This window comes from Buceros rhinoceros, unplaced genomic scaffold (assembly GCF_000710305.1).
Source record: "Buceros rhinoceros silvestris isolate BGI_N320 unplaced genomic scaffold, ASM71030v1 scaffold16974, whole genome shotgun sequence".
NCBI lineage: Eukaryota > Metazoa > Chordata > Aves > Bucerotiformes > Bucerotidae > Buceros > Buceros rhinoceros.
The window spans coordinates 35403-51726 of record NW_010406678.1 but is presented as its reverse complement, the minus strand read 5'-3'; the positions used below and the strand labels follow the sequence as shown (position 1 = coordinate 51726).

General features: G+C 36.9%; 1 protein-coding gene across 1 annotated transcript in view; it reads left to right on the top strand.

The window, feature by feature from the left end:
* Positions 1–251: 251 nt before the first annotated feature.
* CNGB3 (cyclic nucleotide gated channel beta 3) overlaps positions 252–16324 on the top strand; it is a gene marked incomplete at its 5' end in the record, with an annotated part of 30791 nt that continues 14718 nt past the window's right edge. Inside the window, 6 exons of the mRNA XM_010134214.1 lie at positions 252–428; positions 971–1183; positions 3039–3085; positions 4993–5079; positions 6207–6271; positions 9468–9590. Coding sequence (XP_010132516.1) covers positions 252–428; positions 971–1183; positions 3039–3085; positions 4993–5079; positions 6207–6271; positions 9468–9590 — 712 coding nt within the window. The remainder of the gene's footprint in view (positions 429–970; positions 1184–3038; positions 3086–4992; positions 5080–6206; positions 6272–9467; positions 9591–16324) is intronic.

Sequence of the window (16324 nt, the reverse complement as noted above, 5' to 3'; positions counted from 1 at the left end):
TATATATATAATATATATATATTGCACTCTATAACATGAAATGCCCTGTTCTTGATAGCAGATGTACATGGTTGTATCAGTGGTGATTTTATACTCTAGTCTTTTTTCTGATGCATTCAGTATTACAGTGAATTGTATCTTTAGTCACTGCCTAGCAGAAGAGTTTTAAACACAATGAAGCTCTTTTGTAGATGTTAAAATAATTGAGCCATTATTAAAATATCATCTTTTGTGGCATTCTTTGTGGCTAGCACCATCAAAGAAGAAGCCTCCTCCCCCACCAAAAGAAGAAAAAAAAGAAGAAAAGAAAGAGGATGCAGAAGCAAAGCCAGAGGAGGATCATTACTGCAATATGCTGTGCTGCAAATTCAAAAAACCTCCACTGAAAAAATATCTGCAGCTACCAGACAGCATAGACTCATACACAGGTAAATTAAAAGCTGCACATCAGAATGGGGTAAAGGCATATTGAAGTGACCTAGTATTACATAGTACCTGTGAGCCACCATGGGATCTGCATTCCAGTTTGCATCTCAGAAGGACACTTACATCCTGCCCTAAAGAACAGTTATTCCAAACAGGGAAAGCACATGAAAAGTGACAACAGTTGTGCACAAACCAACTCAATTAACATCCAAGTCTTCTGATTCTTGGTCTAGAATTTGTCCCATCCATTAGAGTCAAATAATTATTTATCGTAATGATATAATACACAACAGCAGCATGCAAAATCTGTTGAGCTTCTTCAGATGCCACAAATTCTATATGCTGTCATAAAACTCATCTGGCTTCCCATTTGCAAAAGCTTTGTGTGACTCCTAGTTCCTTCCTATAGCAGCCTGTGCCATTGAAAAAGGGAGAACTGTTGCTCTGGGCAGAAACATTCCCAGAGACTGCAGTAGAATAAATGTGTCAAAAAGGAGAAGAGATTCTAAGTTCATGCCTGTAAATTCAATGTTTTTTCTTTCAGATCGCCGTTATGTAGCATGGCTCATGCTTGTGACAATAGCCTATAACTGGAATTGCTGGTTTATTCCCCTTCGCTTTGTGTTCCCATATCAAACCCCAAGTAATACAATATATTGGGTTACCATAGACATCATCTGTGATATCTGCTACCTGTGTGATTTACTGATTTTCCAGCCCCGAGTGCAATTTTTAAGAGGTGGAGATATAATAGTAAGTATCGGAAATGGGATTTCCATGGTAGTCATCTGACACATTTTTTTCTTGCTGTGTCAAATCTATATAATTCTTTTATTTATCAAAGGATACCTATGTTCTTCTTCACTGATTTTCCATTATCCTATTTTGGAAGAAGGAAATATATGCATTGTGGGCATTCTCAAAACAAACAAACAAACAAACAAAAACAAAAAAAAACCCAAACAAACCAGATTTGAAAGTAACAGATGAGAGTAGTAGGAACAGGCATAAAGCTCTTTCTCACCAGGAGTAAACTGGCTCAGCTTTACTGGAATCAGTGGTTATGTGGCTATGCATTCATACATGTATGCATGTGTTTGCATGGTTGTGTGGAACTTTCAGCTTTCTATTCAGCACGGGAATCACAGTTGAAGACAGTGTATATTCTGCTAGGGCTAGACATATATATATGTTTTGTTATAGATTGTGAGATTGAGGGGGGTGGTTTGCCAAAATCATCAAATCCCCGTAACTTCAGGGTGCTCAGAAAATAATTTATTTGAGATATTTTATTTTGGGAAAATACGTACGCTTAATTTTGCTTCTTGCTACTAATTTTTTTTATTGCTTTATAGAATAATGTAAAATAAAACTCTAAGCAAGTACCTGAAAAAGGTAAAAGCTGGCCCTTAACATATTAAAAAGGCATCTAGAATACTAACTTTTCTTTAAAGTCTTCCCTACTTCTACTTCTTTAGCTTTTTGTAGAAGAAAACCTAAGGGGGGAAAAATAACTTCAGTGTGACATTACTGAGCCCAACAGACAGAAAATTCAAAATTCTATCTCCTCAAATGTAATTTGGAACTAGCTTTAGTTCAGTGCTTTTACCTAAAATTTTACACATTGTGCATACAAGATATTACTGATACAGAGGAATCTCAGACAAAACTGTGCAAATACAGTATGGATAGATATCAACTGCAGCGCACTGCAATGTATTTTCCCATGCCAAGACATTCAGTAACTGACAATCTTGCCTAAATCCTACAAGACTCAAGTCTTGTGAACAAGGTTAAAACTCTAATGTAGGAAGATTTCTTTGTATGTCACTTGAAACTGTTTGTACAATGGATAGATTTTAGCTAGTGAAAAGATCATCTACTGCTTGATCTCCTTAATGCTTAACCTGATAATAGTGAAGAGTTGGCATGGAAATATCCTTGAGATTTCAAAGCTATTTTTAAACTGTTCCTGATATAAAAACAGAAAGTATAATAATAGATACATTTCTTTAGATGCTTGTGATTACCCTTTCTTATTAAGGTATTGGCACCAGTTCCCATGGAGAGCAATTTAAAAATAAATAGCTAATCACTTCTAATGAATGCAATGCTGATTATTATAATGTTAATTATGCTAGCATGTTAATGCTAGCTTTCAAAGAGCTGATTTTATACAGCACCATCAGAAACATCCTTTGCATTTTTCTTGGAACCATTGAAGTCAAATGGAGGTTTTTGCCCTGAAACTGAAGTGGTTTGGATTAAGCACCAACTGGTACAGGTGTCTTGAGAGGGAAGATTTCTGGGGAAAATATAACATACTTTTGCTAGACCAACAGCCAGTCTTGGAAAAAATCAGACAAACTGCAAACCTGATTTTTTTAAGTTGGTCTAATAAAATCTGGTCTAATGTAAACTGGTCTAATGAAAGTACTACTTCTTCCTACAGATATTTCTCCATTCATACTTTAAGTCCATCATTAATAGAACTCTCATTATCCCTACTATCAGAAGAGAATTATTATTATTATTGTCGAGTAGCACAGACTCGTTGTTGATATTCTATTGTTGACTATGCCTTTTTCTCCTTTTATTTTCACTTCAGTCAGACAAAGTGGAAATGAAGAAATTCTACCACAGCTCTCTGAAGTTTCGGGTAAGCAGACTCTGTGTTAACTGGTGTCAACACATACATACTAGCTGTACAATTTCACAGGATTTTTTTTGTTCACCGAAAAACGGTTTGAGATGATCATCAGAAAGCCTTGGTTTGATGGCATGTCAGTTCTTACCAGCTGAAGATTGCTATCTTCATAAACACTGTTTAATTGTAAAACACGAAAATTATAAATGCAATATAAATATTAATTCTGAATAATAATAATAAAGTAGAATTAATAAAATTCTCTGTTTCGATGATTATGTGCAAGATCATCATCATATACACTGAAAGACAATAGCACAGTTTGCCAAAGATTCATTAAACAAAATAAAAAGTCTTGAAGTTATATAATAACTCTGTTTGGTGAACTCTTATGAAGTACCTCATGGTAATGAATATGTCATTGCTCACACAAGTAAACAAATTTCAAACTAAGATTTTTTTATACTCATTGCACTTTGTAAAAACAAAGATGTATTTTATTTAGGAAAATTGTTCATTTTATTCCTAAATATTGTTTTTGCCAGCAGAGTCTATTAATTCCTCATACAGGTACAGCTCTGTGACACAGCCCACATCTTTGAAATGTCAGTTTTTGCCCCCTCCTCTTCTGCAAATACTTTTGCAGCTGCCTTATTTCAGAGTTAAATTTATCTCAGAGACTATGGTACCACCACTTGTATACCTGAGATTCAGCTATCCAAAGTGCAGGATATACGCTATACAGGCAAGTGAGTAGGACAGAGCCAAACCTGCAGCAAGAGAACTTGTATAGTATGTGTGGTTTTATTTTAAGTTCACATTTGCAGTATGTTTAGTGCTCTTGATTTCTGCAGAAACTAATGAGAGTTGAGTGTTCTCACCACATGTAAGATACAGGCGTAATCTTGGAATTTGTCATATGATTAAGTATTAATTAAGAGTTACTGGTATTAAAGCACTTCTGGCTAAATTTTGCCTGCCCTTAGGTATGTTTCTGAGAGATGGAGAAATGCCATAAAAGCTGCTTGTCCTCAATCAATTTTTTGGTTTGGTTTCCTTTTTCACAGAGTTCAGATATTAACTGCATCTTACCCTCATGGCATAAAGGATCAGTGCTGCAGGCTAGCTGCTGCCAGCACAAGTTGCATCTCTCAGAACAAAGGCATTTCTGATGAAGCCTACAGTTCCACATTCTTGTTTTGTTCCCAAATTATACCAGCAACAGAGCAAGGCATCACAGCATCTTTAAAAATGTAAAGCCAAGTTTGCCAGTTTTCCTTCTCTCCACAGAATTCTTGAAAACACTAAAGTAGACAGATAAGAAGAGTAATGGCACAGTTGATAGACTGCAGGGAAAATCTTAGTGATACGGGAAGAAAAATCATTCAAATATAACAAAAGACAATATCTATAAGGAAAAAAATCCCAACAATGACACTTGTCATCCTGTGATGAATCTGTTGTTTGGAACCCATGGTTTCTGCAAATTGCAAGCAAGGAGTCAAATTCACCTTGTTCCCCCAGATACTTCAGGCAGTTCGGCTTTAAAAGATGAAGGACTTCAAAGTGCTTGTGGCATGCTTCACTCACCATCCACATGCCTACCATTTCAGTCTTGACAGAACTATAATTGAAATAACAGAATGTATTAATAATCAAATGTCTGAGATACTGTTAATAATCCCCATGAAACAGATTAAAATCCCAGGCACAGAGGAATTAAAAGCAGAGCAGAGCAAAGCTGTTGGTATTTTCAAAGAGATAACCTTGCCTGCCAGTACTTGGGGAGTTACAGGATTAGCATGCTGACTGTTCAAATATTATACTCAATCCTGACTCAGTCAAGTAGTGTTTTTGACAGCAAGTAAATGTATCATGATTATTGTGGAGTTTAAATTGACCTCTCTGCTCTTCAACAGCTCGATGTGATATCAGTATTGCCGTTTGATGTTTTGTACTTCTTCTTTGGATTTAACCCAGCCTTCAGAGCAAATAGGATGCTAAAGGTAAAGTCTGTTAGTGATGGATGGCTAGCTGCATGCAAATGTTTTTATAATCCAATGGAAAGTTGTTTATAATATCTAGGAATGTGAAATTCAGAAATTGGAAAATATCTTCAGGATAAGCTACACCACCAGTAAACAAACCAACAAAAAGTATAAGATACAGTCCAGCCAAATGAAGTCCTTACTCTCTTATTTTTCTTCTGACTTTAGTATTTCCTGCTTTCAAAAAGTGTTTTGTGATTAAGGATAACAGCGTATTTCATAGGCATAAACCCACTCTTGTGATTGAGTCCAAAGATACCTGGAGTTGTGCAATGCAGGAGCTGAGAAGGGATTAGACAACAGCGCTCTCTGCATTTCACAGTGCCTAGCAGGCCACCCTGCCACTACATACATTGCCCTTCACACAATCAATATGTTGACAGAACAGGCTTTCATTCAAAGTTAGGGGCAGACACAAGAACTCTGAGAATAAAATGATGGTGCTCTTCACTTCGTCTTTCAACAAAAATTCAAAATTCCATAATTCATAACCAAAAGAATATGAAAGAATTAAAAGTTAAATAGCACCTAGTACTAGGCAAACAGATGTGTACTGAACAGAAGGAAAGAAAAAAGCTACATGTAAACATTAAGGGCTATGATCAAAGGTAAACTACAAATTAACAGGAAGAATTTGATACCACAGCAATTGATACTACATGGTATCATCAAGTATGTGGGTGTTGATACATGTGACCACTTACGGGACAATTATTGGAATTCCAGAAAGAGAAAAAAGGGAAATTTATGCTTGTAACTCTCTGATATTTGTCCAAACAAATATATATGTTTGAGGAAGTACAAGTCATTTATCTGCAGCAGTCTGACCTAAACAACAAGGTTATTTCTATAATCAGATTAATGATTAATCAGATTAATCAGATAACTCACAGCCAAAACAACATTTAACTCCATTTTCATCTTTGCTTTGCAACTCATCTTTTATTTAAGTGTTTAAAGAAAGTCAGGCTACTGAAAAATCCATTATTTTCAAAATCTGTATGCGAAATAATGTCAGTACTATTATAAAAAGAACGTGTATTGAAGAATAGTGATTGGATTACTTTAACTTGTTTTCCATACAGCATAACACATTCTTTGAGTTTAATGACCGTTTGGAAGCAATTCTGGACAAAGCCTACATCTACAGGTACGTGCTTATTAAACTCTAACAGCCTGCAAAGCTTGGCACAGACACATTTCGTTTTATTTCATGATTTGTCAGTGAAGCACTGGACGGAATATGATACATCTTCAACTGTTCAATTTAAGATTTCTTAAAATATCTGTTTATATTTTAAACATTAAAATAATAAATCAAAAGCTTCACTCACATATGAAATCTAGATCAGTTCAGCTGGCCTGGTTCAGGCAAAATGTTCACCAAACTGAGGCTCCCACCAAAATTTAACAGATCAGAAGTATCAGAAAGAAGTCTCTTTAGTGAAAGAGCTAAAGAACAGTTTCTTTAAGTTGCTAATAACAGTGCCAAATCCTCAGTAGCTGTTTATTTGTACTTAATAAGAGTTATGAGCTTGAGCCTGTGTCAACATTTTTCTTCATATATGCTCTCACCATGAACCTGGCTTATACAGAAACTTGATCCTCCACTGCAATGACTAAACTTAGAATGAGAATCAATTCAGCACAGACCTCAAACAGTGATTATAACTGTTGTCTGCTGAACTGTGTTCTCAGATGAAGAAATTTCTTGTCCGTTTCTGAATCAGTCTCCCTATCTTCTCCAATGTCTAATCTCATTAAAAGGAATGATTTTTCATCTGTCTTGCTTGTATTTTTAAACTTCTCCTAATGTTGAGAACTTTTAAAATTAATTGATTATTTTCCATAATACATCCTTTGCTCTGGAGTTATAATTCAATGATTTTTCCATATCTCTTACAGTATTTGCAGTGAGTACTGGGAGATTTTTAATATAGATGGTTTTGAATCAAGAACTAGTTCATATGTGACATTAATGTTGTGTGTTTATGGATTTCAAGTAAATGACAATAAACAAGCAAACACATTTTCAGAGAAAATAGCAGTTTTCAAGGGACAGAGTTTCGCACTATATAGAAGTATGGCATGGGAAATGGTTGTTTAAAGGGCAAGCTGAGAATGGGATGTGTGTATCTCAAACCATTCTAACTTTGAAGGGTGTGATGCTGATTCGTGTGTCAAAAACAGGGGGGGTTGCTCATTTAGAAAGGCTAACATGCACACATCAACATCTCACTGTTCTTGTAAAAGGTAGGAAGCAGATGGGAAGACAGAGCCAGCTACTCTGCAAAGCTGTTCTGCCTTGTTAGACAGTTTTGTAGCATGGTATTGAGAGCCACAACTATGTGTTGCTGCTTGCATCTTTGCTTCCTGGTCACAGGCCCACTTATATGAAATCACTTGCTGAATGTAAATATTACAAAGTTAATCCATTTTCTATCTCATACTCTTAAGAGGCCAGAAGTCTTAAATGTGTGAAATAGAGTACAACTAAAATGCAATGTTAAATGCCACTTAAGATGTGCAGAAAAACAATGGTAGAGCACACCGACTTCAATATTGCTCAGGAATAGTAACAGTATTGATGCTTTATCATCTACAGGATTTCCCATCAGTACATTGTGAAGGTTTGGGTAGGAAAAGAATGACTCCATACTGTACTACCAAAATGTTATCTTTGCAAAAACACCTACTAAATAAGTCATGTCATGCCCTGACACAATACTTTAAAACATACTTCAGAAAACACTGACTACTGGTTTTTGAGGTGGTCATTGGTAAAAACATTTATATGGCAAAAATCTTTTAATCGGTTTACCAGAAAGCAAAAAAAAAGAACAAATGGAGAAAAGAGGTAGTTATACAGAAGTATAAATTTGATCTAAAAAATATTTTTTAAATGGGCTGTTTGTGTAAACTACTGCATATTGTTGGAAGATGGCAATGTTGTTTTGATCTGAGATCCTAGTATGGTCCCCATCTGAGCAATAAGGCACCAATGAAATGGATAATATCAAACTAAACTTCTACACAGCAAGTGTATGTACCTGGGTGGATTCTTTTCTCCAACTCATTAGTCTGAGTTTGTAGGAATATAGTTAGCAAAAGTTACTACATCTTATCTACCTATTGTGGTAGATTCAGCATGCGCCTAGAGAAATATAATATATATTGAACCAAAGGCTTTCAGAACCTTTTGTCAGACTTCAGGAGTCCACCTTCATGGATTCAAACTTGTGCACAAGACCCAGCATGGTCAATATTTCAGTATTACTAGATCACATCAGCTATCTGCTGTTCTCAAAACTTGCAAGAGCTGTCCTGGAAGCACACCAACATTTCAACAGAGAAGCAGCATTCATTTGTCAACACCCTACAGAAGAAGATTAGGTAGATTGCTCAATGGCTTGGGGAGGTAAAGGAGGGCATGCAATGGCCCCTGAAAAACCAGCAAAAGAAAGCATAACACAGAAGCAACCACAGTGTGTATTATCTCCCATTAACTTAGTTTATAGACCTAACTTAGTCAGATCTTATTAAAATTTCAGAAAACCACCCACTCAGTTACTATGCACAGCAAACTGCATTGAATTCTGTATCAGACAAACTCATTATGTACCAGCCTCCTTGTGTTTAGGCAAGTCCTGTACTTTTTATACTTATTTATCCCTTGTCTCTAAGCATAGTTGAATGAAGAGCTAAAGCCAGGAGATCGCTCTTGTGATCCCTACGAACTGAAAAGAGAATATACGAGATCATTGCTGTATTAAACAGAAAGCTGCTTGGTTGTTAAGCAGTTCTTCACTGGTGTTCTTCAAAGAAATGGCCATAAGCGTAAGAATTGGAATTAAGAATGATATAACTGCTGCTGTAGGTGCTGAATCATACTATTCAGCAGATCTACTGCAAACTTCCTACCACAGCTCTTGTAAAGCAGTTCCTTTCTGACCTCAGACATTTCTTGGCTTTGGTTCACAAGTTCAGAGCCTATCTTGCACAGAGTTTGGCAAACACATTAATTTGTAGCCTCTAGCCTGATTAATATAGCTTCAAATTTCTGTAAATATTCATAGACAGTTAAAGAAGTGGATTATAAAGTCCTCAGAGAACCATAATTTTAAAATTACCTGGCATCAAATATTATAGCAAAGATATGTATTTGACCTTGAACAAACATAAGAGACAGGTAACTGCCAGCTATTTTTTTCACAGAATCAATAGAGGTGGGAAACTACTTAGTGGATGCTTAACATAAACATTGTTAATCCAAAAAAGCAATGGGTTCCATATTAAAAGGAAGGAAAAATATAATTTGTTTTACAGCAATCTCTTGACTTTTACAGGGTCATTCGAACAACTGGATACCTGCTGTTTATCTTGCACGTTAATGCATGCCTGTATTATTGGGCTTCAGACTATGAGGGACTTGGCAGCACTAGATGGGTGTACGACGGCAAAGGAAACATGTAAGTCCTTTTGCAAGAGATTTTTGTTGATTTTGCTCCTTTCTGCATCCCCCTCCTTTTCCTGTGACTTTGCTTTCAGGGTATGCCCTTACTTTACAAGCAGTTGGATAACAAACTTCTAGCACCATGATTGCTGATTAGCAGCTTTCATTACTAACACATATTTGGAAGGCAGCTGCAGTGAATAATCAGTTTACCACTTTCAGCTTTTATGGGTTTATGAGTCAGAGCTAAGCACTAACTTAATGAAACATTTAGAAAGCAATGAGGATCATAAATTAAACTTACTAATTGCATATGCACATGGGAACTGTTAGGAGGATTGCAGAACGATCCCTCAAAGGAAACAGAGGCATAGGGTTTTTTCTGCCACATAGCACTGTGTCATTAAAATGAAACATTCTAGTGCCTCTAAACACCATGGTGACTGGTCTCAAAAAATTCTCTGATCTTTTGAGAAGGTCATGTTTAAACATGTGACAGAGTGTCTCCCGTGGGAAGGACTTAGCACATTTTTCCACAAACCCCTTGCGATCAGCACTAGTCTGGGTGCCAAGTAAGGGACATTCATTAAGAAGATAGAGAGGAAGTGAGAGAAAATGGCAGTCATAATATATTTTGTGTGTAGCTACATAAAAACATATCTAGTAGGTTCAGATGTACTATGAGTGTTCATTTCGTTCAAAGGCCATAATATGGTTAAAGTCACAGAAGCTCAATTTTGTCATCAATTACATTCTTTGCAAAACCACAGATAATACACTACTGCTGTCATCAATCACTCTTTAAGCAACTTTTCACTTTTCTCTTGGAGAGATATTCCTCTTGCTTGTAATTTTGACAGAATTCATGTGTTGGGTGTGAAGTCACTATCCTGAAGCATAAGAAAATAGCCTGTCAGAGTAAAACACACTTTATGTAAAATATGTATTGATTTTTTATATATATAATTACAGTTCTCCCCCTAAAAAAATGACACGTCTGAAATTTCCACACACCACTAAAACACACAGCTTGGGTCCTGCAAGTCAGACACGTGCAAGCAGACTCATGGAGCTCAGTGGGACCACTTATGTAAGCAAAGTATTTATTTGCTGGATTAAGGATTCCAGACATCTGACAAAAAGTGCAGAATGGATTTCCATTACAGCTATTTTTGTTTATGTCATTCTTGGGAATAATTGCCCTGTAATTAAAAAAAAAAGCTAAGACTGAGCAACCTGAAAACTCTAAAGGTAGAGTGCTTACTCAGTCTTCCAGTTTTTAAGTGCTTCTTCAGAACAACCCAGAGAACGGGCAAGAAAGACTTTCTGTTTTACACAGACAAGAATATTTTACATTTCATTCAGGGAAACAATTGGTAGAAATTATTTTCTAGCTTGATCACAGAAGCAATGGTCAGTTTTTTTAGTATTTTGTGATACCTTTACCATGAGGAGACGAGACTTCTCCAACAGTGTCACATTGAAATCACATGTGATTTAGGGCAGAACTTTTTATAAACAATAATAAGAAACGGATAATTTGATGTCTGCATTAAACTGAGATGCTGAAATAAAATGTATGTTATAATATATCTGCATAAGCCTCATTAAGACATTAACGTACCTCATCTTGACATTGGTTGATGAATATATGACTGTTCTTTTGCCTGCATCTAACTCATACAGGATTATATGGTCCTATGTACATGGAACCCCAAAGAGTATCCATAGTGAGCTGCATTTCATAAGAGTATAGCTTAGTATCCCACTAACAGCAAATGCCTTCTGTATGGGATAGTCATCACCTTAGAGAATATCAGGCATGACCAATTGTTGAATATTTGGGGATTTCTGACAAAGAGGCATCGTGTGAACATTAGTTATTATCTGAGATGCAACGTGAGCATAAATATATCAGACAAGATACTTCTAGGTATGTTCATTTATTTGGAAAGCAGGAATAAAGAAGAATCTGGGAAAAATCTGTCAGAAAAAGTGACCAGAATTGCATATATATTATGGCAAAGCAGCACAGATTTTAATTTTATTATTTGAAGCAAAACAAAATATGCCATTGGTCTCACGTAGGATGGGAACACATTCAGAAAGAAGATAAGACAAGCATAGCTTCTTAGCTAATTTTTAAAAATGACAGTAAGCAGTTTGACAAATAAATCAAAAAGCAAATGGTCTGGCACTGATTTATTGGCATGAACGTTTTATGTAGAATCCCCGCTGTGTCCATAAAGTGTTGTTAGTTATGGCCAAAGCCAGTTCTTAACAATGTCAACAGTTCTAGTACAATTTTTTTGCTTTCTGGGCTAAAAAGAATACAGAGTTTCCCTTATCAATTTGATTATATATATGTTCCTGAGCAGGCTTACTAACTGGTGAGCTTCAATTTACAGTTAACAGCTGTACCCAGCACTCAACCACAAACAAAATTGTCAGATTATCTCTATCTGCGAACTTCTGCTAACTGTGTTCTTTTCACACTCACATCCAGACTCTAAAGTGTTAGTGACAGTCCAAGAAGATTCAAAGTCTTTTGCATGGAGCCTTCAGTCAAAGCCTGAAGTGCAAAAGGAGTCAACTTTCCCCCCCTTCAACACACCCAAATTAGCCACACAAGATGTTTCCAGCATTAAAACTGCGCTCATGAGCTTGGTATATAATTAGGCAGATAGGCCTCAGCCTTTCCTAATGCAGAAGGATAGCATCACTGATGCAACACTGTAGTCTAGAGCCTATGTACCTGCGGCAGCAATACATTGAAAAGGTCCCTTATGTATAGCTAGGTAAACAATTTGAACTATATATGTTTATTTACAATCTAATTTAACCACCTAAGAGATATGGCACCTTAATTCCTCAGGAAAATGGACAAATCCCTTAGAAATGGATTCAAGGCAGGAACGTAATGTTTTTCTGAATTGTCCCATGGAAGTACCTGTCTCTTTCATCACTGCCCATAAGGGAAACTGACTATGTGACTAATGTCACTGCTGTCCTTGAGCAGGCAGAGGTCACCAGTATTGAGGCCATGTTGCTGAAAACGCAGCGGTGCTGGGCAGGGCACGTCTCCAAGATGGCGGATCACCACCTCCCTAAGATTGTGTTCTACGGTGAACTTGCCACCGGCTGCCGCAAGAGAAGAGCTCCAAAGAGGAGATATAAGGACTCCCTGAAACAATACCTCAGCCTAGGCCATATTGACCACCATCAGTGGTCCACCCTGGCCTCCAATCGGGAGATCTGGAGACACACCATACATAACGCTGCTGCCTCCTTTGACAGCACACGTAGAATCAGTCTTGAGGAGAAAAGACAACGCAGAAAGAACCGTGCCTCGACTATACCACCCAAGGAGACCTTCCGCTGTGGTTTTTGCAACCGGTCTTGCCTATCCCGCATTGGCCTTTTCAGCCATCAGCGCGCTTGCAGTAAGCGTGGGTAAAGCCCTTCCCAAATCTTCATCTGCGAAGCCAAGCCATGATGGTGATAAGGGAAACTAAAACTAGGGAACTGAAATTCTCATGCAAACCCTTCAGGGGAGCATTAAATTCAGGCAAAACAAATAATTCCAGTTTTCTTATGGTATATTTCTTCTGCAGTTTGCAAGTCATCCACAAGTAGTTTGCAAAATTCTCCTGCATATTTATTACTCAAGACATCTGATGATGTTTCTCCGTAGCTTGCTGCCTCCCTGCTCTGGGCACAGACTTGGTGTATATCTGGAAGTCCCAGAAAATTGTCACTGTACCTGTCTAGAACAACTCTACTTCTTTGGTTTGCATTGCACAATGCACAGTAAGACTGGTTTATCTCAAAAGGTCTCTCATGAGTATCAGCTGTCATTGCATTTGCAGTAGGACTGACGTGTCGCACTCGCAGTGCTTGCTATACAGAGGCAGGTTTATGCCTCGAGACCATGTGTGAATGCGCAGCCCAGCTCATGTCAGACCCAATGCTTTCAGACCTGCTACCTGCAGCCGTACTTTTTATGAAAAAGCTTTGTAGTTTACACCATCCTGTCTGAGATCCACCCTCAGCACCTGATGAATAAGTCACTCAAGAAAGAGAGGTACCAAGAAGGAGTTAATTAGAGAGCCAGTTTATAAAGGCCATTTCTTTACTCTGCTTAAACCCATCTTGGTTGTAATCTGGGAGGAATCAAATAAGAGAGCCCTGAATAATGCTTCCCTGGGCTGAAATGAATGTGTGAATACCACCTTAAAATCGGATAGCCACATGCACAAAGATTTGATTTGCCTGTATTAACTAAAATCATGTAAGAAGTTCAGCATATTCTGAAATGGACTTTTATTTTAAAGATATTTCTATTGGCATGACACTCCAAGGTAATTTATTTGCAGTTTCTGAGTGTTTTCATACCTAGGTCTTATTTTAGGGAAAAAAATCTAGTAGTTTGGTTGCCTGGAGGATATACATACTTTCTATGTTGTGCAGAGGGAAAATCCCTTTCATGTCTCAGTTTTTGCTTCAACAGCAATTTTATAGCAGCCTAGTAAGCTGTACAGTGAGCAATGATGGTTTCCAGACACTAACTAGTAGGAAGCAGAGTTGCTAATACTGTTGAAATAGGAGTCTGTTTTTTCTGGCTTTCCTTAAACAAAATTTACAGTCTCAAATTCTCCCCTTCTTAGGGAAAAAAGCTGCTTTATATTTCAACTGTGTAACTTTCATTTCATATTAAAATTTTAAAAATAAAATGGAAAAATATAAAACCTGTGCCTAAGAGATAGTGAATATCACTTTGCCAGAAGAAAGTTTATTTTGAAGTAAAATTACAGAAGCATATACTGTATTAACCACGTATTCAGAAAGGGGTGGAGAGATGTGAAAAAAATCTCTCACATTTTGGATGTACAACACCGCAAAGAAGAATGTGACCCCTAAATTCCTTTGAGGATCTGCGTTCATTCTTTGTAGACATTCCCAGAACAAAGATTATATTGTCTATCATGGTGGACTGAGCGACCTTGTCCATTGGGTGTGAGGAATTTGGTTAATTGCTTTTGTTTCGTATAGTTACTAGCACAGAAGTAATGCTATATTTTTACTTTTATATTAACAAATTATACATGTTTCAAGCAGTACGACATTCTCAGTTGTAGTGAATGAAGAGATATCAATATACTTCATATGCTATCTCCCCTTAGACATGTTAGAGACAGCATTTTATGCTCAAATATGCAATTCTTCCAAAACAGATCTGAGGCTTTTTCTTATTATTTATGTATGCTACAGAAGTCTAAGAGAAAGCTGCCACTTACGCAGACTTTGCTGGACGCATGCATAGGTGATGACTTTTTTTTGAAGCCAAGCGAAAATATTCTAGTGGTGTAATCCAACTGTTCATTTTGCCCCCCTACCAAGGAAAACTGATATGATGGCAGATAAGCAATGAATTTTTTTATTTAAGGACTCTGAAAGAAAGCAGCCAGTTCTAGCTGCTAAAATTTAAAACTACAAAACTGTGGTAAAAGTGATCATCATTACTGCAACCAAGAAAAAAAGTGAATTTGTAATGAAAAGCAAATGTCACTTTCTTGGTAAAGCCTGACATTTTAGGTGAAAGACTTGGAAATGCTTCCAAGTGATTTCAATAAAAACCCTCATTGGAACTGGTTGTTATTGAGATGTTACTTTTTCAAATTTGCCCATAACTGACCCTCCAATTGTATTGTTGCATGGACAATTTATTAATAGGAGTGGAGTCTTAATAAGAGAGGAGTTTAAAAGTAGAGGCCTCCAAATTAAAATGTACACCTGATGTCTGCAAGCAGGTGGCCTAAGATTCAGGGTAGACATGAGAAGATGCACGCAAGACTGTCTATTTAAAACCATATATTTCCAAAAGTATTTATTCTGTGTTTTGGGGTTTTTAAAATTTCAAACAATAAAATTCAACAAATAGAAGGAACCTTCGTTGCTTCAGAAGCATTAGTCATTGATGAACTAATCGAAAAACTCACACTACATACAATTAAGGAAAACAAACTTCCATTCCTAATCATTAGTGAAGCTGAAGTCTGATTGTACAGAGGTTTAGGAAGTCAAATTCTAATTAATAGGAGCCTTTTAAAAATATTCCTCAACCAATTACTTGTTAGCTCAGAAAAGATGGAAATGATAGCACATTCACAACATTGATTTGAACTAATTAATCCCCACTGCACAGTATGAGGATGCTGCATTACTAGTGGTGCCATGTTTTAGAATAAAACTTAAGACAGAATCTTGGAGATGCCAAGGCACTTTACATATTTTTTTTTTTAAAAAAGAGAGTTAGTATGACTATCCTCACAAAATAAAAAGAAAATAATAATTCTGTCCAGGTCCTTTGTTGCTTTCATAAACTTGTGTTATTACACTAATAAAAATACACCACTTTATTGCAACTGGCTCTGTCATGCACAAGGCTGTACAAAGAGGCCTGCACAAAGAGAAGAAAAAAAATCTTTGTCCGAAAGGGCTCACACTTCAGGTATGAGAAGTGACAGGCAGCAGATGGATACTGCAAGGGAGTCAATATAAGCCATACACTGAAGCAGAGTATTAGAGACTGACAATTGCTCACTGCTGTATTTTATTCTAGATCAAGAGACTTCCGAGAAAAGTCTTGAAAGGCATTAACAAGGTGATTTTTTGATGGACAGCCCTCCCCAGGAATGAGGGAAAGTAGTGAAGAAGGCAAGAAAGCGTTTGTTAAGTTGACAGAGGGGC